Raw genomic sequence first — 26,036 nt, 5'->3', positions numbered from 1 at the left:
AGTATGGGACAAAGAGAAAAAGTTATACCTCATGAATGTTTGTGTTGCATCTTACCTCTCTTGTTCAAGGGCAACAAGGGACTCCTGTGGTTTGTAGCTTGGTCCAGGCAGTACTAACGTTGCACCATGATGCAGGGATGCCAGCAAGCCATTGCAGAAGCCATAGCAGTGAAAGAGAGGAACTTGTAAACAAATGCGATGCCACTGCAGAGAATTACTGAGATAAGTACAGTATTTGAGGTATGTTCTGTCAAGTCTAAATTAGTATTACATGCAAATACCTTCAATTTCTCAGTGTTTTAACTAGGACTTGTGAATTTTAGATCACATCACATCACATCATAGGCTATATCATATGAATCACTAGCTTAGGATCAGACTAATGTAACTACAGTCAGAGTGATATAACAACACAAATGTATGTTTTAAGGTATTCAAGTTTTGAACTTTATTGTGATATAATACATACATTACACATATAAAACACAAATTTGGTTATGAAATAATTAACCCCCTAATGATTGACACAGTTTGCTGACTCTGGAAGTGTTCATAAGTCAAAAATGGCAAAAACCTGTAGTTATGTTAATCATTCAATGTGTTTTGGAGGGGGAAATCTTATTTCACAATAGCTGAAGACTTAACATTCTCAATTGCTGAGGTATTGAAGATGACTAAAGTGGCCTCAACTGACTTCATGCATCATTGTATAGCAATCTGTATATCTTCGAGAAGGTAATGCAATTCACAGTACCGGTATTTGGTTATATATAACATATACACTTATGTTCATAAAGAACAGAACACCTTGAAAGACTAGAGATAGGAAGTTCATATTCACAGGACATGTTCATTAATATGTTCTGCAGAAAAGATTAGCATTTCTGTCACCTAGGTTCGGTGTGTGCCTGTTGCCCAGTAGGCACTGGGTCCTCCATGGGCACTGATAACTTGTTCCATGCGTGATGGCATCGATGCATATAAGGCGCGAATGGCATCCTGGGGGTATAATCATCCATGCTGCATTCATCTAGTTCCACAGCTCATCTTCGGTGGTTGGCACTGGGTCACAGCGCCGCACCTGTCGTTTCACCATATCCCACACATTTTTGTTTGGCGACAAGTCTGGTGATAAGGCGGGCCAGGGCAACAAGAAGGCACGTGTTCATGCAGCAATATGTGGTCGTGCATTTTCCTGCTGAAATATGGCGTCTGGTGTGTCATGCAGAAAGGGTATGGATAGGTTGCAGGATGTCATCCACGTAAGTCAAACTGGTCACAGTGCCCTGGACATGCACCAACTGTGATTTGTGGTTGTACCCAATAGCACCCCATGCCATAAGGCCTTGAGTTGGTGCTGTTTGTCTTGTGCGAATGCAGTCAATGTGATGCCTCTCTCTCAATCTGCGGCGAACCAAAATGCGGCCATCATTTTCAAACAAGCAGTACCTGGATTCGACTGAAAACACTATCTGTTGCCATTCCTATCTCCAGTGACATCGTTCCATACACCATACACCATTGCAGTCTAGCATTTTTATGCACATTAGTCGAAGGTAGGTGGAGAAATGGACAACACGCTGGTAACCCGGACTGTAATAAACGGCGATGGACTGTCACTCCTGATAGTGTACAATGTGTTACACTGTTCCGTTGTTGTGCCAGAGCCGAGGAGGATGCAGTTCTGTCCTGCATTGCCATTCAGAGGAGGTGTCAATCTTCTCGGGATGGGTGGTGCCATCAGACCCATCTCGTTGTGTTCTGCGGCCTTCTGTAAACCATTCTGTACACACCCATTGCACTGCCGACACACTTCATCCCACAAGAGCAGCAATTTCCTGCATGGATGCATCACATTCTCTCTTGCCAATAATGCACTCTCTTTCAAACTCACTCATTTGATGGTACGGTTCTCACATACATCTGCAATGCATCCTGCAAGTCTGCTCAAGTCACACTGATACATTACCTTCGGTTTATAGCAACAACAAGAGCTGCAGGCACATTTTATCAGTTGGTGGTGGTATGCTGAGATATCAATGTGGATCTTGAACCTGAGGGCGGACATAGTTCAAATGCTAAAAGTTTCTTCAGAATATACTAATGCACATGTCCTGTGAATATGAACTTCCTATCTCTAGTCCTTCAAGGTGTTCTGGTTTTTATGAACATGAGTGTATTTAGTAAATTAAGTGAGTTATGTATAATTGTGTTCATTGTCAATTCCATAAGATGTCAGTACCATAAGATGGGGTGAATTTGCTCCCAGGGGGATACTTTGCACCATTTTCCATGTTTCAGAGCTATCTGGAGGCAAGAAAGGCATGAATGTGTCTCAGTATGTCTTAATGGTAGCATGGCTCTAAACTCATACATAGGCCTACTGTTTCTTTGAATCAGTGTCCTTTTGAGAGGCATGGATGTTCTTCCAAACTTTTCCATGCTGAAGAAAATCTTGCTCTTCAGAGGATATGTGCAACCTACCATAGTTATGCTTCATCATCATCATCATCATCATCATCATCATCATCATCATCATCATCATCATCATCCCATTTCCAGTTGACACTGGGTGGGAGCAAATATGATTCCTCTCCACTTTGTTCTGTTGTTCCACCATCCTGCTTATTCAGTTTTAAACGTGATTCATATCACAGGCTTGATTCTGAATGAGGTAGTCAATTTTTAAAGGGTGATCAAAAATCCAAAATTCTTGACAATTCAAAGATCACAGGTTGTGCATCTAGTTGTCATCCAACAAAATTAAATGAACTTGGCAATAAGAACCATCAGGTAGAATTCTGCTTGTGTTGCTACTGTAGATAGTAGCACAATCAAAATGTCAGAATTGGTAGGCAGGTCGTCTACATGGTATCTCTTCGGAAGTTCTGCTACTCAGTATTTGAGATTATTATTATTATTATTATTATTATTATTATTATTATTATTACTTTTCTTTTTTTTTTGTTCTACGTCGCACCGACACAGATATGTCTTATGGCGACGATGGGATAAGAAAGGCCTAGGAAGTGGAAGGAAGCGGCCGTGGCCTTAATTAAGGTACAGCCATCTTCAGGGCTGCCAACAGTGGGGCTCGAACCCACTATCTCCCGATTACTGGATACTGGCCACACTTAAGCGACTGCAGCTATCGAGCTCGGTGTTATTATTATTATTATTATTATTATTATTATTATTATTATTATTATTATTATTATTATTATTAATAATAATATTACTACTATTACTATTATTATTATTTAGTGGGTTATGCTGATGGTATAGCTGTTTTCATGGTATCTCAAAATTTGGAGTTGGCTCAATTGAAGGCGAATCAAGCGATGTGACGCGTAAAAGAATGGATCATAGGTTATGATTTTCATTTCTGTGTTGACGTGTAACTTATATAATGGGAATTCACTGAGGGATGTTCCACCATTCAACACAATGTATAAAACATGACATTTATTGAGCGAAAACTGGTTTTGATTCCCTTGAAATCATCATCAGTTTGCGATAAGTAAATAAATCAAAGGCTCCTGATAACAATCAACAGGAAAACTGCCTTAAATATATTTACAATGGTTGACATAAAATACATAAAATAAATGTCATGTTTTATACATTGTGTTGAATGGTGGAACATCCCTCAGTTAATTCCCATTATAAAAGAATGGATGGCAAAGCCTGGCATACTCAAGGAGAGTTAGGAAAGAAACGTACTAAGAAGCTGGCTTTCGGCCAATGAATGGAACGTTGGCAGCAAGGATGGGAGGAAGATCCATGAATGAAATGGACTAAGTGGCTGTTACCATGTTTGGCGAATTGGGTAGCACAGGCACATGGCGAAGTTAACTATTACCTTATGCAGCTCTTGACAGGTCACGGATATTTTCGAAAATTTCTACACAGAATAAGCAGAGAAAGTAATCCAGTGTGTATTTATTGATGCTGGCTATGTACTTCATACTTTTTCTGTATGTGAGCATTGGTCTATACAAGGAAGGTGTTAGAAATTGAGCAAGGAGAACTGACACCAGAATCTATTTGTTCTAGTGATGTTACGGAACCAAGAATGTTGAGATCAGATAGCTGTATATGCAGAAAGTATCCTACAATGGAAAAAAGAGGGATGTGGATGCTCATGAACACCAGTAAAGGAAGAGGGAGAAGAAGAAGAAGAATAAGACGAAGATGAAGATGAAGACAAAGACGAAGAAGCCTGAGTGAGTGCAAGCACAGTGCCACCCTGAAGTAATGAGAGAGTGTTTCTGGAGCGGAGATGCATGTTGTGGGAAAAGGGTCTATGGTTTTTAGTGGGTATGAATCCACATGCCTTTTAGAGTGTGGACCCTTCACAAGTGTCTCATGCAAGATTTTCCACACTCCCTTGTAATACAAAAATAAATAAAAATTATTATTAAATATTGTGCCTCAGTAATTTCTCACTCTACCTCTCCTTGCCTCTGTACAATTTCTTCTTGGCCTTTTTTCCAACTTGTTGGGGTTGGCAAGTGATGTGGGTTTAGCCCAGTTTAACAGACAGATGCCCTTCCTCACACCAATCCTATATGCAGAGATGTATTCACTATTGCTTGTTTCTGTGGTGTATTGTACGTAGATGAAGAGAAGTGTAATAAGACAAACACAAATACCCAACCCCTAAGCCACAGGAATTAACCATAAACAGTTAAAATCCTCCTCCCAGCCAAGAATCAAATCTGGTGCCCTCTGGATCAAAGAACAATATGCTGACCATTCAGCCAAGGAGTCTTGCCTTCTATAAATGCTTTTAGAAATTTCATTTTTGCTGCTTATATTTGATTTTCATTCTTCTGTATCCCTGGCCTGGTCATGGCAGCATATATCATGATTTGTATACAATATGCCCTCACTCCAATAATACTGACAAATAACTCCTCCAAAATTCATACTGAGTATTCCACTATACCATTTATAAAAGTTTTTTTTTTTTTTTTTTAAATTTTCAGAGACTGACTGTTTCTATTAATGTAAATGCATTATATACTACAATTACTAATAAATACTTTGTTTAATATCCCAAATAAAGGCTCATTTTCAAAGAATGGCACTTTTTTAATGCAATAAGCAAAACTGAATGAATTGCTAAAAAAGAATGAAATGGCCTATGGCTTTTAGTGCTGGGAGTGTCCGAAGACATGTTTGGCTCACCAGGTGCAGGTCTTTTGATTTGACACCCGTAGGCGACCTGCGCATTGTGATGAGGATGAAGACAACACATACACCCAGCACTCGTGCCAGCAAAATGAACCAATTATGGTTAAAATTCCCGACCCTACCGGGAATCGAACCTGCGACCCCTGTGACCAAAGGCCAGCATGCTAACCATTTAGCCATGGAGCCAGACAATTGCTAAAAGAACTTAAGTCAATGCACTTTAAACATAACAAAATGTATAAGAATGAACTTTATATTCAATTTTTGGAGTTATAGAGGTCGGTCAGAAGTAGCCAAACTTATTACAAGAGGTTTTTGCTTCTGTAAGGCAATAATGCAGGATACAGTTTTTCCTCAGTTTTTTCAGAACGCCCTTTTAACAATTCATGATTCAAATGTCATGATTCTTATCTCTGAAAAACAATAGAGATTAGCCTCAGACACTTTAAGATAAGTAAGTCTATGTATCTTGACTGAGCTTGCATATTTACCATACAAAACTAAAAATCAATATGCCGTGAAACTTAAAGGAGAAAGATTACAGGAAATGTACAACAGAAGTAGCTTTTTATCATATTCACTTCAAAACAAGCTGTCTGGATGATTTAAACTTGTTATTCTGCGCTCAAAATTAACATATTAATGGGCAATTCTTCTTCTATTGAACTTTGGACTTTGTAAATTGATCTTGTAAGCAACAAATAAGTATCCACTTATTTTACAGACATAATCAACTCACCTCATTGTTATACTGGAAGCGCTTTCCAACAATGTAAGAATTGTTGACAATATTGTGATGACTAAGAACTGCAGCCTTGGGTTTTCCTGTAGTTCCCTGTGAAAAAGATACCATTGCTTTTTATTTACTCTTCAAATAATATGTTATACATTGTAAAATGATGTACAGTAGCAGACATTGTCACTTTAGCACTGAAACTCAAGATGAACAAGCTCCTTGGAGGCAGGCCAGCACTCGATACCTTACAGTGTATCTGATCTTGGCAATGTGTGACATATCTTTGATTTTAGGTCGGTAGGCATTTTCCAATATACGTACAGGGGCGTGGGGTCAAAACAATGTTTCATTAATGTTCAGCCTAAACCAAAATGTATTGCATTGTTCCATTTATTTAAGTTGCTTTATTGTAGTTCCATTATCAAGTTGAAGATTGAAAAATGCTGATTTAAAAAGTAAAAAAATGACTTTGCAGGCTTATCCCTCGCACCTTGCCTAGCTGGATTTGGAATTTTTGGTCTTGTGACCACTGATAATGTTCTTACAGGAACAAAACATGTCATTCCATTTTTATCAAATCATCAGAATCATCTGATGATGAACTTTCAGAATTGCCTTACGAGTGTCCAGATGGAATGATATATGTTGCAAGAAGTTGTCGGAGACTGGGCCTTGTGAAAGCTAAATGGGAGGCTTCCTTACAATACTTCAACATCTTTAACTGTCTGCTGTGAGTCAAAGATGCCCACCTCCACTCTATCAGAGACTTACAGAGTGAGAGGAAATCTGTCTTTGGCATTTTAAATATCAACAAAGCTGATAACAACAACTGCACTGGCAGGTGATTAAGAAGAATCTTAATGGAGAAAGCCTCTCATATGAGGGTTTCTCACTCCTTGAGAGGTGGTGGTAGTGGTGGTGATGATTTTTGTTTTAAGAGGAAGTACAACTGGGTAATCATCCTCTCTCACTCCTGGAGAGGAAGGGGTGTGTCTCAGTTTATGCTGACTTACCCAAAGACAACTTTTGGGTGAATAATCACAGTGGACTATCGTCTTCAGAGTGGATGAACGCCCTTAAAATGTCATCCAACATCTTGGCGGTTTGAGCACAAGTACAACCCGCTACAGTCATCCTGACTGGTGAGACTGAAACTTTGGGACATGTGCTTAGTATCTGTCCCAATGAAGCACTGTAAAGGAATTATCACCATCACAGGGTTAGATCAGATCTAGCTCAGCATTAAGAGAAATGAAGTGGCAAGTTTAGGAAGACGTTCATTGTGTGTCTTCTAGGAGGTCGAATAGGAGAGCCGACATCATTGCCATTCATTCAAAATAGCACACTGCTTTAGTGTTGGATCCCACTATACGTTTTGAAACAAGACATTGGGCAGGCAATTGAGATAGACACAGAAAAGAGTGATATTTATGAAGCATGCCTCCCATATATGTACCAGTAAGCAAACATTACAACATCCAACTCGATCATTGATCAGTTTTAAAGGTTTGTTATTTGATAGCATTTTTTTACAATCTGCTTTATGTTGCACTGACACAGATGGGATAGGAAAGGTCTAGGAGTGGGAAGGAAGTGGCCATGGCCTTAATTAAGGTACATCCCCAGCATTTGCGTCGTGTGAAATGAGAAACCATGGAAAAACATCTTCAGGTCTGCTGAAAGTGGGGTACGATAGCTACATGACTCAAACCGCACAGCCACTTGCTCGGTAATTTACTAGTTAGCAGGGGAGGTACTACAAAATATACCTGGAACATTTTGAAAAGGTTAGGTAACCCCAGAAATACACTCAACAACATCATAATAGGCATTACCAAATACCCGTTAAGCATTTTGCACCACTACTTTTCATCATCATCATCATCATCATCATCATGAATTCCTTCCAGCGAGCCAGGTAAGATGTTTAAGAATGATGTGCCTCCATTTATTACAGTCCTGGCATGATTCTTTTCTCTCTAGGGCATCCCATGTTTCTCCTCTCTTCTCTAGGTCTTTTCTTATCTGATCTAACCAAGTTTCTCTAGGGCATCCATTTGGTCTTCGCCCTGGAACAATCTTTTCAAAATACTTCCTTGGTGTTTGAGTCACCTGCATCCGTCCTTCCTTGTTTTCTGTACAGCTGATCTAATGAACTTCACTTCAACAGTTTGCAGTTGACTTTCTTCTCTTTTATGTATGATACAACTCTCCAGACTATACGTCATGATGGGCAGGAGATAAGTCTTAAACAGGGTCTGTTTAGCCCTCTGAGGAACTCCCTTGTCCCATACTATATTCCGCACTTGATGGAAGAAGTTGGATCCTTTTTGCACTCTGTTCAACACTTCATTCTTGGTACTTCCATCATTTGATATTGTACTCCCCAGATATTTAAAGGTAATGTGTTGTATTCTGTAAAGTAGGAGTCCAAGCAGTTTTTTTATTTGAGTAAACAAATAGTTTTTTTTTTTCCAAGTTGTAACATTATGTCTACTAGCATTTTTGTAAATTTCAAGATCCTTGTGGTCACACACAGTATGTGTGCTGATCTTCTTGTGAAAATATATATATATATATAATAAAACATTACATTCTATTTTAGTTAAGTTCTATCTTTGTCAGGTATAATTTTGTTATCTTATGTTTCCTTTTTCAGGTAATTTGTAAATGTATTTTTCATAAATTTATAAACTACCTAAAAAGAGAAAACATAAATTAGTTTGGACGGACTGAAGACCTAACAGTTATAACGTTAAGTGGTATGTTCTGAACTGTCAGAGGAGAGATGGCATGGAATGACATTAATAGACGAGTAAGTTTGAGTGGTGTTTTTGAAAGTAGGAAATATCACAATATGAAGATAAAGTTGGAACTCAAAAGGACAAATTGGGGCAAATATTAATTTATATGAAGAGGAGTTAGGGATTGGAATAATTTACCAAGGGAGATGTTTGATAAATTTCCAAATTCTTTAAAATTATTTAAGAAAAGCGTTGTTAAACAACTGATAGAGAATCTGCCAACAGGGTGACTGCCCTAAATGCAGATCAGAGGTGGTTGATTGGTTGAATACTGCAGCTGTAATCTGAACAGACCAATGTTCCAATTAATTTGGATTACCAGAGTACTGCTGTATCTGTGCAAACAGAATTATCAATTCACTTGTATATCTGTAGATTAAAAGAATATCTATCTAATCCTCATAAAAACCCTGCCTGAAAAAAGTACTTCAGACTAATTCTTTCTCCTTTTACTAAACTGCTAAACAATTGAGAATGGTTTTACTTACTGATGTAAACTGAATATTACAGGGATCATCCATCTGAACAACATCCTGCAGTTTCTGTACTTCTTGAAGCAAGCTGGGTGACGAAGACTCCAGGATCTCATTAAACTTGAAAGCACCTCTGAAACAATTTTTTTTTGTTTTGCTATGTATTGGTGTTACGTCACACTGACACAGACAGGTCTTAATGGCAACAATGGGAGATGAAAGGGCTAGGACTAGGAAGGAAGCAACCATGGTTTTTGATCAAGATACAACCCCCAGCATTTGCCTGGTGTGAAAAAGGGCAAACTACAAAAATCCATCTTCAGGACTGTCAATGGTGGTATTGGAACTCGCCATCTCCTGAATGCAAGCTCACAGCTACGTGGCCCAAACCGTGCAGCCAAATCATTCAGTCTAAGTAACAATTCATCATCATATTCTAAAGGCTAAGCCTTGTCACCGCAGCAATAGATTTCTATCTTGGGCCAGTCTTTTCACCTCAGCATAGGTCTTGCAGTTCATCCTCAGAAGCAGGTTCTTGAAATAAGACACTCTGGGTCATCCTCTTCCTCTATTTCCAGCAATTCTTCCTTCAGTGATGTTACAAAGGAACTGCTCATGCAGCAGAAGACCAATAAATTCTATTTTCTGTTTTTCAATTACCGTTATCAGATTACATTTTTCTTCTATCTCTCTAAGGACTTCAGTATTGCTCTTCATCGCTGTCCAACTTATCCTCTGCATTCTTCTCCAGATCCAAATTTCAATTGCTTGTAGTCTTTTCTTTTCTTGCAATCCTAATGTCCAGCTTTCACAACCATACAGACACATGCTCCAATACAAAGGATTTTGCAAAGCCCTTCTGAGTTTGAATATCTATATGTTTGTTGGCCAGCAGATGCTCTTGCTTCAAAAATTCTGCTCAACATCATCAAGAATAGAATTAAATAACAATTATGGGAGCAAAAAGGTAGATAAAAATCGTTTACTGTTGATTTTAAAAGTCCAACTCATTGGCTGAATGGTCAGCGTTGACGCCTTCAGTTTAGAGGGTCCTGGGTTTGATTCCCGCCCAGGTTGGGGATTTTAATCATTTCTGATTAATTCTTCTGGCCCAGGGACTGGGTGTTTATGTTTGTCCCAACACTTTCCTCTTCATATTCAGACAACACACCACACTACCAACCACCACAGAAACACTCCAAATAGGGTTGGTGTCAGGAAGGGATCGGGCCAGAAAACAAGGCCAAATCCATATGTGCGACACTGTTCACACCCGCAATCCCACAGATGTGAGAAAAGCTGTAGGAAAAGAAAAAGAAAGAAGAAAAGACTGTTGATTTTAAAAGTATATATTTTTATTTCAGTATTGCTATTTCTGTTTTTCCCTCATCCAAATGCATCTAGTTAGAGAAAAATGGTTTCTATTTACTTCATTCTAATTTTCTGACATTCCTCATCTATTATCATTTTGTGGTGTATTATTCTTAACAAGATCCATCCATCATAATTTGGATATTCCTCAGCTTCTCTTCCCCTTGATTTGTAACTCCATATGTGAAATCAAATACTGTACTGATGAGAAAGAAGGGTTATCTGTACAAAAATCAGTTTAAAGTAATAGGAATTGTGGGCAAGGAAAAAAAGAAGTAGTTTTTCAGAAAAAAGTGAGACGGGGCTGTAGTTTGTCCCCTCTTCTTTTCAATTTTTTACAGAACAGGCAGAAGAGGAAACTAAAGATGAATTTCAAAAAGGAATCAGAGTTCAAGGAGAGAAATTTGATGATTTGCCAACAACATTGTTATTTTACCTGAGTCTGCAGAAGATCTGGAGAAGTTGATGAACAAAGTCTTGGAGAAGGAGATGAAAAATTGAAGAAAATATCAAAAACAAAAGTAATAGAATGCAGTTGAATGAAGTCAGGTGATGTAGGAAACATTAGAGCAGGAAAATAAGTCTTAAAGGAAGTATCTGTTTGGGAAGTAGAATAACTGACAATGTCAGAAATAAGGAGGACATAAAATGCAGACTACCACAAGCAAGAACAGCCTTTCTTACAAAAAGAAAATGCTTACTTCAAACATTGATGTAAATATTAGAAGGATGTTTTTGAAGGCAAGTGGGTGAATTATACCTCAGTGTATCTTCCCTTTTCCTGTGCTTATCCAGCTATCTTCTTATCCCACTACACCCACATCAAGTTTAAACATCTGTCAAGAAGTCCCCTCAGTGGGTATTAAAGCCTCCCTTCCTGATGAAGCTCGGAGCAGAAATGAGCTTGTCTATGGCTAAGACAAGGAAGAACTGGAATTCATGAGAAGAGATCCCATTACTCCCCATTAAACCAACTTTTAGCCACTTGAAATGATTTTATGATGCAATGTATATAATGTAAGAAATGTATACAAGCAGTAGCAGTGATTGAAAATTAGAAGTGGGACAATCAGTAGTGGTGATTGTGAATTAGAAGTTGTGGTGGAAAAGGAAGGTGGGTAAACGCGGTGATGGGAAAAGAAAAGATGTGCACTAGAAGTGAGGGTTTAGAGGAGGGTTCCAGGGTGAAGATGAAGGGTTAAGAGGTGCAGGATTGTAGTGAGGTTGGTGAGGTTGCAAAGGGAAGAGGTTAAAAAGTGTAGGATTTCAAGTGGCAGAGGTGGCGGGTGGAAGAAGCTAGTTGGTGGGAGGGGGGAACACACTGGGGGAGGGGGTTGATAAGGAGGGGGCAGCTGGGTGCGACGATGGGTATTGTTTGGGGGATGTCGAACAGGTTGAGGTGGGGAAAGAGATGGCTCAACTTTATAGTGATGGTAAAAGATGTAGACTCCATTGTCAATAAGGCGTTGGACATCTTCGGCGGTGGGGAGGTGGATGCGTACCATATACATTGGGCTGGTGGTGTTCTTGATCCGAAAGACACGACGAACTGGAACGCCTTCTGCTTGCAGTTGGTGGAGGAGTGATCGGTTGGAGTGAGCAGGATCCACGCCACAGATCACGCAGCTACACATGATGGGACTGGTCGGTGGAGACTGCGGTGACCATGGTGCGGCGGCAGCTGCTTCTTCGGCAGCGTGTGAAGATGGAGGTGATGAAGGCGGGACTGCGGCAGTGGAGACCGAGGTGTTCTCAGAGAATTGCTGTGGATGAGGTTGTGCTGAAGATGAGGAAATAGGTAGGGATGATGACATTATGGGCGAAGGATGGCAAGTCGTGACCGTAGTGACGGGAATATGGGAAGGGGTATAGGCTGCTGTTGTAGTCGTCATAGAGGTGGTAGTTGTAATTGGAGGGGTGAGTGAATAAGGGGGATGAGACGATGACTGCTGTGGCAATGTCCTAGGGTGTGGCTGATTTATGACGGGCAGGGTAGTTGGGTCTGCAGTGAGCTGGGTGAGTACAGACGGAGGAGTTGGCTCCACTAAGTAGTATTGTTGATGAATAGTTACTCCGGTGTCAAGGAGGTGCTTTCAGACATCCAATGTAGGTAGATATAAAAGAATTTGTAATGATGGCGATAAAGTGGTGCCGTCCAACATCCGGTAGGCATCGTGGAGTGGAACGCCGGCTGAGCGCAGGTGGCTGCGAATGTCTTTGGAGATTGCGGGATCAGTGCTGTTAATAATTCATTTAATCATGGTGGTGGAGAGGCTGACTTCCAACTTGGTGTCAGCCTATATGCTTGATTATGGTCGGCGGGGTGCGAAATAAAATTGTGGCGGCACCCGGCCGACAAAAAAGAAGAGAAGTTGCGGAGAAGTAGTCCTCCGTTCACTTTAAGGAAGTCGAGGTAAGATGCCGTGGAGGCTTTCCCCCCCACAATGATTTCATTCCCCACCCTGAAGGGGTAGAGTGGGCCACCTAGAGGGTTACACCCTCTCTCTGGCCAGGAGATGCGGGCGGGTTGGGTAGAGTTGATGGAAGAAGGAGGTGGGTATAGTATGTGAAAAAGTAGGAGATGGGAAAGGAAGTGTGTCTTTGCCTAAGTAGGGGACAACTGCTCTATTTATTTCATTGGTTAAAATACATTCTTGTATAAGAGAAAATTTAAACTAGGGTGTGAGGGGAAATGTGGAGTGCCCAGGATGTGAAAGAAAAAGCGATGTGTTACACGAGGGTGTGAGGGAAAATGTGGAGTGTCAGGAGGTAGAATAAGGAGGAGATATTCACGAGCAATGTGAGGAGGAGACGGAGGAGGTCAAAGTTAAGCAGTGGGGATGAAAGATAACCAGAAGGGGGTTGGATAAAAACAAGTTTGTGGGTGAGACAGGGGAGGAGGGGCTGGCCAAGTATGTCATCGAGATGTGTGAGGGCGGTTCGGAGACTGAGGGGGAGAGTGGGAATATTATTAATATTTTTCTTGCTATTTGCTTTACGTCACACCGACACATGTCTTATGGCGACGATGGGATAGGAAAGGCCTAGGAAGTGGAAGGAAGCAGCCGTGGCCTTAATTAAGGTACAGCCTCGGCATTTGCCTGGTGTGAAAATGGGAAACCACGGAAAACCATCTTCAGGGCTGCCAACAGTGGGACTCGAACCCACTATCTCCTGATTACTGGATACTGGCCGCGCTTAAGCGAATGCAGCTATCGAGCTCGGTGGGAATATTCTACACGATGATGGCAACCATATAGGTGCAGTCCATGTTCAAAGAGGCACTCGGGGTCGGTGGAGGTTGGAAGATGAAGTCGAACCAAGAAGGTAGGGCCATCGGCATTGAAGATCCTGGATGCCCTGCGGACCGGTAGTCCTGTCCGGCGAAGTTCGTGGGCGATGTCTTCCGGTGGAATACTCGGCTCTACTCCGCGGGCTACACAGCTGAAGGTGGTGGTGCTGCCAGGCGGCATTGGGGACGATGGTGGACATGCTGTATCAACTGGAACTGTGGCAGTTTCCTCTCCTGGAGGTACAAGGGGTGCGGGCTGGGAGCTAGGTTCTTCAGGGATGGGACGGACGGGGAAGGATGAGATATGGATGTTGTGGTGATGGGAATGGAAGAAGAGATGGGAACAGACAAAGTGAGGGTGATGGAGGTGGAAGTGGTGGTAGTAGTTTTACTGATGCAGTGTAAAGAGAAGACGAAGTCTGGTGTGGCAATGTTTCCTGCGGTGGCGTGGCTGCTGAAGGCTGAGCTGGTGTATTGTCCAGGAGCTGAGCCAGAATATTAGGAGCCGTAGAGTCAGTAGAATGGAGGGTGCAATGGATAACCACTCCGTTGTTGATGTACCGGAAGTCATCTGCATTAGGGATGTACAACAGAACATCCGAAGAAAGTTCAAGGCCAGCAAGAAGTCTTGAAACACTATAGACGCCCAGTAGACGGAGTTCCTTTTCAAGGTCATATTCGGAGATAGGAGGAGGAATATAACAGGCGATGCAGGTGTACATGATGGGAAGGCCAATTTCCTTCGTGGTGTCAGGCCGATGTGCTTGTTGACGCTGGCGAGCTGCAAGTTAGAGATGAGGCGGCACCCGGGCAGACAAAAAAGTGAAGTGGTCCTGTGTTGGTCCTCCTCGTAATGGTGTCTCCAACCAGAGCTGTGAGCGATGTGTGTCACGCCATGGAGGGCATTGCATAGGCTGCTTGGAGCCACCGGCAGTGCCAATGTATTATGAGAGACTTTGTCTCATTACCAAAAATTTATGCCTGCCTGGCCATCAGGTGATGTAGATGTTGATTCCCATAGCAAGTCTGAAATATTTGTCCCGAATGAGTAAATTTATAATACCAATATAAATGGTCCATTATTGGACATTATAAATTATAAATATTTCAGGTTCGCTATGGGAATCAACATTTACATCACCTGATGGCCAGGCAGGCATCAATTTTTGGTAATGAGACCAAGCCTATCATAGTGCATTGGCACTGCTGGTGGCTCCAAGTAGCGTATGCAGCGGCCTCCACAGTATGCACTAGCCATGCGTCTTGGTGGGTGTGCTATTTACCAACTGAAGAGCCCAACTAAGCACACTGGGGTGAAATGCTGGCAACCAGGAATGAGTTAGCTAGAAAATTGATGATGTCCAATAACGGACCATTTTTATTGGTATTATAAATTTACTCATTCGAGACAAATATTTCAGGTTCCCTATGGGAATCAACATCTACATCATTTGAGAAACATAGCGTGTGGGTAGGGGGTACACCAAAAAAATTTTAAAAATTTAAAAAGCCACAAAATAGTAGGTTTTGTGATGTTCTCTGAGTGAATTTTGACGGAGAGGTAAAGGTTCACAGTATACCAACTTAACTGCAGTAATAATAGGGTTTTTTAAAGATTTTGATCCAATAACTTTCACCAAAGGAACAATAATTACACATGTATAACAATTAAATAGAAGTATGGCATGTTTATACAATTAAAAATAATTTAGTAACTTACTTGAGTACACACGTTACAAAGTAACAGACACTAGATCAAACTACACAGATACATTGAATGAGTACGACTAGCAGACTTGAATGCGGGCAGCAAGCAAGTGAATCATACCTCAGTGTTCATGACCTTGGAAAAAAATTACCCCTGCTACCCTTCCTCACAGCACATGCTACGTGCTTCTGCATGAGTCTCCACTACTTGATGTGGCACTGTACAATTTGGTTAGTCACAACGAACAACATTTTGTGTGTATTTCCGCTATGTACTTTTCTTGATGATTAAAGAAATTAAAGGAAAGAATTTACTGATAAGACAACAGGGTTTGTGCAAACTTTTAAAAAATAATTCCTATAATTCCTAGTTTCTGACAGCTAAAATGGAATAAAAATATAATGTTTTCTTCATAACTGCTCCCACTCACCCCCCACCTAATTGTCGCCACTGTATACAAGCCCATACACAAGCTTGCTTATGTGGGATTCAACTGAAGTGTTGACTGAACAATTATAATTTGTGAATAATGTGAATTAAAATAAATAACTGAATTTAAATTAAATTGAAATCTATTGAAGATGTGGGAGACTGTTCTTGGCCGTTTGTGTCTTCATATTTGTCCTAGTGTTCTCTTTCTGTTTCTCCCCTCTTCCCACAATTATCCTGTCATTCTTGCTTGCTTGCTGTTTAAAGGGGCCTAACATTGAGGTCATCGGCCCATCCTGTCATTCTAATGTTTAAGAAAGTAACAGCCACACTAGACTGAACTACACAGATACACTAAATGAGTGAGACTAACAGACTGACGAATGTCGGCCACAAGCGAGTAAATCCATAACCTTGGAGGGGAAAAAAAAATAATTCCTTCTTCTTCTTCTTCTTCTTCTTCTTCTTCATCTTCTCTTCTTCTTCTTCTTCTTCTTCTTCTTCTTCTTCTTCTTCTTCTTCTTCTTCTTCTTCTTCTCTTCTTCTTCTTCTTCTTCTTCTTCTTCTTCTTCTTCTTCTTCTTCTTCTTCTTCTTCTTCTTCTTCTTCTTCTTCTTCTTCTTCTTCTTCTTCTTCTTCTTCTCTTCTTCTTCTTCTTCTTCTTCTTCTTCTTCTTCTTCTTCTTCTTCTTCTTCTTCTTCTTCTTCTCTTCACTTGGCCATTTTCCCAGTTTCTTGTGCTTGGTACTTAGTGCTGACTTCGCCTATTTTTTACGGCCAGAAGCCCTTCCTGAGACCAACCCTGTATGGGGGAGATATATTTACTATTGCGTGTTTTTTGTGGTAGTTGTTGGTATGGTACCCGTATGTTGTGTATAGATGAGATATGAATATTAAGACAAACACAAATACAAATACTCAATCCCAAAGCCTGAGGAGCCATACGCAGTTAAAATCCCCAGCTCGGCCAGGAATCAAACCCAGGTCTCTCTGAACCAAAGGCCACAATGCTGACCAATCAGCCAAGAAACTGGACAATGTTCCTATCTCTCTATATATGACTTAAGATGGAAAAGTAAGAATCATGAAAAAGACAGAGAAACACTTGAATCCAGAACTTAATTCCATGGAATGAAGTAAAGATAAACTTTTTTACTCACGGTAGCTGCTGCTGACTTATTACGATGAATGAGGTGAGATCAGGAATTTTTTCACTTTTAAGATGACCAGGTGTACAGGACTCAAGTTCTGGTGCTATCCTCTTCAATATTCATGATAATTACTGAGACTTGAAACTTTCAGCAGCTACTAGTGCCTTAAACACCAACCTTATTAAGGCAGTATTCCAGTTCTGATGGCTGATAAGCTGGATTGATGAGCACCTTTAAAAGAAAATAATAAGTACCTCATTCTTCATGCAAATGATCATTTAATCACTGTATAATATGAATCAGAAGATACTGATGATGATTGTTGTTTTAAGGAAACTAACATCTAGTCATCAGCCCAATCTGATGATAATGTGAAAGATCACAATAATATACCAGTACATAACTGTTATTTTCTTATTAGATAGAACTAATTGTGTGAGCCCAACCCTTGTCCCATTTCTGACATTTTTCTTTCCTTCTTTCTTTCCTACCAAGTCTACAATGCAAATTATTATAATATATTAAATAAAGCACCACTGAAAAGACTAGAATATAACCCAAATTCTTATCACATCATAAATATTAAGTATTTGGCATATTATAGACTGCTTAGAACCTAAGACTATGGTACACAATTTTTCTTCATTTCCTGGTAAGGGAAACAGAAGTGAGAGGAAAAGGTACATACATTTTCTGTGGCTTGTCTTCGAGCCTGACATTTGAAAGAACCCGATAATAGTATATATCTGAACAAATAGATTTGGGCTTGCTAATGTTCAATGTTCTGTCTAAAAACAAAAGTACAGTAAGACTGTGATAATCCGGCATGCAGTTTTAACATACCGGTACAATATTGAATAATTGTTATTTATTAAACACAACAGAAGATATTACAGTATAATAAGATCATTTTGCACTGTAGGCCCTACTGGAAAAAAACTGAATTAAAAATAAAATACTGTACTGCACAGTTTAAGGCTTGAAGTTTCAGCAAAGTTCAATGTAATTTTTTTTGTACATCTATTATGAAATAAAAAGCACCATGACTTTGAAAAAACCAAGAACAAGTTAATTTTAATCATATAATAATTGTTAAATACCAAGAATTTGGTACAGTTCAATCTGAACCACTGTCTATAGGCCTAGCATAGGTGTCTGATGATGCTGAGAGTGTGGAACATGTGGAACTGGTTTCCATCACTGATGGATAGCTTGAATTTCTTCTTCTGAGCCCTCTGAAACATTTTAGGGATGTTTAACTGTTTCTTGGACTGAGCTCAATTTTGAAAAATCCACAGTTCTATCCCTTCAAGAAAGCAACTCAATGTAAAAAAATCCTAGGAATATGAGCTAAGAATTTTAGGTAAATTCAATATAATGAAGTATGAGAATATAATATTTAATTATTCCTAAAAATTACAATCCTTCTCTTAATCATCATTATCCGGTCGATTAGGTTACCAGTTTGCCTTTTTGTACCACTACAAGCACTAATATGAGTCAATGCATAGTTTCACTCAAGCACTAATATAAGCACCAATGTTAGTCAATGCAGTTTCACTTAAGCCCTTATAACTACATTCGGTGTAGACATTTTTCAAACATGTCTGAGGGCATTGAACCAAGGAACATATTACAGAAAGAATAATGTAAATGAGTTAATTTGTTTAGGACTTGAATCAAAAATAAAACAAGTAAAGAAACAAGTAATTTTAGGCTGTTTTTCCAGAACAGCATTTAGCCGGAAGTGATTTCAAAATTTGTTTTTTTAGTTTGATAGAGCTATCCAAGACTCACAATTTGAAACCTTTCTGGGCCCTTTAGCCCTACAACTTTTGGCACAATTGAGGGAAATTGCTTAATTTTACATTTTTCGTAGTATGAGAACCCCTACTTTGTCTGCTAAGAAATTATTTTGTGTAATGTGGATATTCTTAACTTCAGTAATGTTGTATTGTTGACTCCTCTCTTCAAATTTCACAAAGTGTTTAAGGCTCACAAAGCCTCAGCCCATAAGATGTTCTGTTTGGAAAAAAAATTCACTGTACATATGAACTTTTCACTGAGCTGTAGTCTATTGGACAGTGATACACACAACTAAACTTTGACACAGTACAATGAATTTATTAAATAACTGTATATTAAAACCACACTACATTGATGCAAATGTAAGGATTGTAACTGGAGGTCTACATGAACAAAGAATTGTAGTGATACTGGTACGAAGGCAAGATAGTGACTGGCTGATCCCGCTAGAGCATACTCGCACAGTGAGGCAGATGACAGTGACTGATGAAACACCAAACGGTTCCAATATCTCCTGAACATGTCCAACTGTAACTGTGCAAATAAAAACAATTTCTAATGCATATGCCAGACTACCGAGTGTCAGATTATTGTGGTCCTCTGTAGAACTTCACATTTTGATTCTGTAATCCAATGTACGATTTTTATCATATTGCCATACAGAAGGAATCTTTTACCTTCTGAAGTGGTGGCGTATCGATTGGGAATGACAGTTAAGAAATGACAGTTAATTCTGCTAGAGACACTGGATTTGGTGATAGATTCTTATTTCATTGCCTTCTTAAAGCTTCTTTTAGAATTTTTCTTTCTGTTAACATATTCACAATGACAAAAGGGAACTTATGAGGATCAATAGCTCTCTTCAGATTACGCTTCACAATTCAGACTTGTGTTAATTCTTGATTTGGAGCACGAGAATGAGATGACTCAGAGTCCCCTTTCAAAACAGTGACAGCTTATGCACAACATTGTTTTTGTGTAACACTGAGGACCACTACAACAGAACATAAAATTTAGGGCCAAGAATCCATGGTCAAACAAACTGAAATTTAATAATATTACAAATTAGCACTGACTAGCAATGACATAATTGTAAGTAAAACAACAGCTTGGTATTTCCATTTAATGTTCGAGACAACATTAGGGCATATCGCCCCATGAAAATTGCTTCAGGCTAATGTGTTTCGGTATTTGTCAAATTCTTTTTTTTTTTTTTTGGAACAGTTTTAGGAAAGTAAATTAGGAAAATGATAGGGAATTCCACAGAGACACACAATGGAGAATACATCCCTCTAAATAGGGTTGGCATCAGAAAGGGTATTCCTCCATGAAAATGTTCCCCAAGAAATTAAGAAAAATGCCAAGAAGAAGAAAGAATTTGCTTTACGTTGCCCCGACACAGATAGGCCTTATGGCAACAATGGGATAGGAAAGGCCTAGGAGTGGGAAGGAAGTGGTCCTGGCCTTAATTAAGGTACAGCTGCAGCATTTGCCTGGTGTGAAAATGGGAAACCACGAGAAACCTTCAGGGCTGCTGAGAGTATACAAGCTCACAGCTGTGCGTCCCTAACCGCATGGCCAACTTGCCTGGCAAGAAGAAGAAAAGGGAATAAATTAACATTACATCTAAACTAAACAATAAGATTATTAGCCCCTAAAATATAACACTCATACACTGGAATGAAACAATTTCACCAAGGAAGTGTCCATGCGGTTAGCGTCACGCAGCTGTAAGCTTGTAATTGGTAGATAGTGGGTTCAAACTCCAATGTCGGCAGACCTGAAGATGGTTTTCCCATTTTCACACCAGGCACATCCTGGGACTGTACCTTAATTAAGGCCACGACCGATTCCTTCCTACTCCTAGCCCTTTCCTATCCCATCAACATCATAAGACCTATCTGTGTCAGTGTGACGTACAGCAAAATAAAATATATTAAAAAAAGAGAGAGAAACAATTTCACGCATTTAAGAATTCATTGTATTCACCAGAGCAAGACCTGCTCGTGAAGCTGCCAGGCTTGTGATATACCATTCACTTGAGTTAGGGCCCCAGATCCCAAGACGGTCTCCAGGCTTCATTCCTATGCTCAGCAGCCCTGCAGCAAGACGATCAACCTGTAATGGTGTAAACAGATAACATAGCAAAATAGCCTGCTAGAAATTGTTTAAATCACGATAAAAAGAAATAAACTGTGACAATATTCAGGTGATGTGTACCAATCATCCTTCCCACTTCACATACCCATGAACCACTATTCACAACTAGGAATACAGTACAAAAATTATGTTTATACAGGTAAAGGAATGACATTTGGGATTCAGCCAAAGAAATTAAGAGCTGCAATGAAAAAGTTAAGAATGCTTTAATCAAATAAAAAATATTCTGTGTTTTCTGACTAGCAATGACACTGAGAAAAGAGACAATACAGCTAATAAAAGCATTTGAACTGAAGTGTTATCAATTATCACCATGTGCTCAGACACCTTGGGTACACTGTGAATCAATTGAAATTCTTCCACGCAGGATGAATAAGGGAGAGGAAAATGAAATATTTAAGCCATATTGCACAGAATGAGAAATGTCAACTCCTCAGAGTAATTCTCGAAGGGAAGATAGGCAGAAGAGGACCCAAAAGAAGAAGCATTTTGTAGCCAACAGTAGACTAAGGCGAGAATAATATTGGGTTCTGGAGACCAAGTTCTTATGCTGTGTGGTGGAGCAAGATAAGTGCCAATGTCTACTGAAGACAAGGCACTCAGAGAGAGAGAGAGAGAGAGAGAGAGAGAGAGAGAGTGGTGGTGGTGGGGGGGGGCTCTTTACTACACAAACTACACAAATATGGAACAATTTGAAGAAGTACATTACATTTAAATCCAATGAAATCCAATGGCATTTAGAACACAATGTTTGCTGGATGCAGTGTATTAAGAAAACTGACTACTTTGAATGTGACCCACAAACAGATGGCACTGTGAAGGTTAATGGTCAAGATCTCATTAGGCTGCCCAATTTAAATACATCAGTTTCTACATCAACAGTCAGATGGTAAAACACTTCTTTGATGCTTGAGCACAAGTAGACTCAGCATAGTTGAAATGGCAGAGTTCTCTTTGACAAGAAACTGCCCAAACACCTGAAGGAGAAAGTGTATAAATCCATGGTTGGACCTGTTAAGCTCTATGGTTCAGAATGCTAGCCAGCCTCATTAAGACACAAGCAAGCCCTCCATGGTATGGAAATAGTCCGTTGGTCATTAGAACATATGAAACTTTTTTTTTTGTTAGGGGCTTTGCGTCGCACCGACACAGATAGGTCTTATGGCGATGACATATGAAACTTGACCACATCAGAAAATAGATGAGTGTTGCACCAATTTTTGGCAAGATGCAAGAAGCTCACCTCAACAGCTATGGACATATCATAAGAAGACATGATTGATCAACTAATAAGACAGTTGTCCAGTAGAACCCAAGAGGAAATCGACCAAGTGGTCATTCCAGGAAATGGTAGCTTGATATCACGGAGGACATGAAGATTGTGGGTATCAGACTTGATAATACCCTTCACAGGACTAAATGGAGGATGGTGTGCAAAGTAGCAGACCTGTACTGTCACAGGAAAAACTCTAAAAAGAAGAAAAAGAATAATGTATTCAGCTGTCCTTGAGGTGGAAGAAGAGCATATTTAGCATTTTCAGATAAAATAATCTCCCACCATTGCTGTACATTCAAAGTGTGATACTCCAAAAACTGTAAAAGTAGCTAGTGGGAAATAAATAAATAAATAAATAAATAAATAAATAAATAAATAAATAAATAAATAAATAACATTAGTCTGTTATGAATGTGTAATACACCTCCACTAGCACCACTGAGAGTTACATATTAATTTCTTAGTACATATAAACATTTAAAGCCTAAAAATGAACTAAGTAGACCTACATCCATCCAACATCTAATCTAGCCACTGGATTTTAACATTCCAACATTTTAACATACCAATGTCCGACTCGTTGGCTGAATGGTCAGCGTACTGGCCTTCGGTTTAGAGGGTCCCGGGTTCAATTCCCGGCCGGGTCGGGGATTTTAACCTTAATTAGTTAATTCCAATGGCCCGGGGGCTGGGTGTTTGTGCTGTCCCCAACATCCCTGCAACTCACACACCACACATAACACTATCCTCTACCACAATGACACGCAGTTACCTACAAATGGCAGATGCCGCCCACCCTCATCGGAGGGTCTGCCTTACAAGGGCTGCACTCGGCTAGAAATAGCCACGCGAAATTATATAACATCCCAACACAAATGTTTCAGGAAGAAGTCTTGTCTTATTGATCACATTTTTATCTGTACCCTTTCACCATTCACCAACAAATAATATAAATACAGTAAAATCTTAACTAGAGAATCCATAAATGGTGGACATAGATTATTGGTGTACCTGTTCCTGAACTTGCCTAAAGCTCAGCCGATGTCCTTGATGTACAGACACCAAGGCCTCTCGTTCACCCCATTGCTTTGCAGCGTGCTCCACCAACTTTCCTATTGTCAGACCCAACAAAGGTTCAGAGCCTGGTGTGTGCCAGTAACTGGGCCTTCCATTGACTTTTGTACTTAATCTGAAAAATTATAGTTATTGTCAGGTAAATGTAAAATAATTCATATCTTGTAGACAACTAGTAATTAATGAGCACTATAAAGGTGAAGATTCATCTTCTTGATCCTTGATACAGGAGATGAAGGTGATGTAAGTATTATGCCTCAAGCCATTTTATCACCAAAGGGAATCAATCAATGGAGAAAATAATTCCATGACTAATTAAAGGGCTGACTTTGTTGAACCAGTAAATACGAACACTCCTCTGGGATCCCAAAGTACCAACAAAATCAAAGCTAGTGATGTTTAATTAGTATTAGTATTTCATGCCAATCTTAACCTATTGTATCAAAACCTGGACCCTCACTAAGAAAGGCCCACCAAGGTTGAAGGCATCTGAGATGAAGCTCCTCAGGTCCACAATTTAAAAAAACCAAACTGGGCAAGTTAAGAAATGACATGGTTAGAAAGGAAGCTGAGATTGAGGCATCATTGTTAGATCGGGTCAGCACACTGAGGTGGTTTGGGCATGTAATAAGGATGGAGCCAACAAGGACAACTTATGTTAACTTGGAGAGACATGTGGCAGGAAAATAGATGGTGGGAACACCGAGAACCCGCTGGATGGATATCGTAAAGATAGACATTGCAGATCAGGGAAGGACATTGGGGGACATCATAAGAACAGAACATATCTCATGGACACAGAATGGAAGAGGTTCATCAACAGTACCCAGGAAACTGGAACTGTAAACTGATGACGATGATTTGTTAAACAATTCAGAACTTTTTACTGACTCTCCTTGGATATAAGTTACTACTTCAGTGAAATAGTTTGGGATGTTGGGAAGACACATGAACAGATATAGGAAGAGAGACAAAGATGGAAAATATATTCTACTTAATTAAATTTAATATTGCAAAGGTATACAAAGCAAGCAAGCTTATTGTTTTATATGACTGTGATATCGTCATTATAGCCAAGGACCACACGTATTATGTGGATTGCCAACCATAGAGACACATCTAGTAGTTACAAAAACGCACATATACTGGCAGGGATTCTCACAACAGCTGCCTGGGTGAGAAGCCACCGGCTATCACACACACATAAAAGTATTCAAAAAATGTTGTAAACATTAAATGGCTACTTAAATTTTGTTTGACTCTACCACGGCCTAGAACATTAGTTTTGCATGTCTTTTTTATTAATAAGTCGTAGTCAGATGAAAAGTACAGGCTTCAGTAATGGAAACAAGCAATTCTGGCAATCGGGAGGTAATGGCAAGTAGTACTCTGCAACCAACCATCACAGTTTCTACCCCATAGACGAACAACTAATTCTATTTCTGAGTTCAATTAGCACTGGTTGAAATCTGGTGTGCTTCAAACATTACATTTATTCAACATTGTAAGAATCTACTATGTTCACATACTAAGAGATGAAACATCTCTTGATGATCAGATCAAAAATTAGATGGATGGTTTTTCCGGCGTTTGCTCTATTAACCAGCGTTTCGTCTTAGGTCTGACACTAGACTCTTCAGAGTGGGATGTGTCAGACCCTACCCACTGACGCTGGGGTGTATGCAGGTGAACTTATCAGAAGCTTATTTATGAAGCACAGTCTGATAACTGCATACGGGAGATAAAACAAATCTGCCAAAAATTCAAGAGCTGTCATAATAATAATGTCCAGCTCCATGGCTGGCTGGCATGCTGGCCTTTGGTTCAAGGGGTTCCGGGTTTGATTCCCGGTCGGGTCGGGGATTGTAATTTCCATTAGTTAACTCCTATGGCTCGGGGGCTGGGTGTTTGTGATGTTTTCAGCATTAGAGTTCATCTTAAATAGGGCTCCATCCTCACAGACATGCAGGTCGCCTATACGGCGTCTAATCAAAAGAGCTGTACCAGGCCTCTCCTGAGGCCATTAAATAATAATAATAATGATAATAATAATAATAATAATAATAATAATAATAATAATAATAATAATAATAATAATAATACTGGTTTTATATCCCATTAATTACTTTTATGCTGTTGGGGATGCTGAGCTGCCAGAATTTTATCCTGCATGAGTTATTGAATGTGCTAGTAAATCTACCAAGAAGAGGCTGACATATCTGAGCACCCACCAGGCTGAGCCAAGATTAAACCTGACAAGTTGGGCTCTGAAGACCAACGTTCTATCGTTCTGAGTTGCTCAGCCCAGTACTCTGTCAAATAGATGTCGGGAAATTCAACTTCTTCTTTTCCCACATCTGTGGGGTCACGGGTATGAACTGTGTCGCACATGTAGATTTTACCCTGTTTTATGGCCGGATGCCCTTCTTGACCCAACCCTATGCGAAGGGATGTATTCACTACTGTGTGTTTCAGTGGTGGTTGGTAATGGTGGCGTGTTATCTGAACATGAGGAGGAAAGTGTCGGGACAAACACAAACAGCCAGTCCCCGATCCAGA

General features: G+C 39.8%; 1 protein-coding gene across 1 annotated transcript in view; it reads right to left on the bottom strand.

Moving 5' to 3' along the window:
- The window catches only part of Acsf2 (Acyl-CoA synthetase family member 2), a 91,279-nt gene that overhangs the window by 43,440 nt on the left and 21,803 nt on the right, over positions 1-26,036 (bottom strand). Inside the window, 7 exon segments of the mRNA XM_067154032.2 lie at positions 56-204; positions 5,939-6,034; positions 9,228-9,345; positions 17,171-17,328; positions 17,330-17,392; positions 20,957-21,085; positions 23,415-23,592. Coding sequence (XP_067010133.2) covers positions 56-204; positions 5,939-6,034; positions 9,228-9,345; positions 17,171-17,328; positions 17,330-17,392; positions 20,957-21,085; positions 23,415-23,592 — 891 coding nt within the window.

Source organism: Anabrus simplex, chromosome 9 (genome assembly GCF_040414725.1).
Source record: "Anabrus simplex isolate iqAnaSimp1 chromosome 9, ASM4041472v1, whole genome shotgun sequence".
Lineage (NCBI taxonomy): Eukaryota > Metazoa > Arthropoda > Insecta > Orthoptera > Tettigoniidae > Anabrus > Anabrus simplex.
The sequence above is the reverse complement of the archived record's forward strand: the minus strand, read 5'-3'. Positions and strand labels throughout refer to the sequence as shown.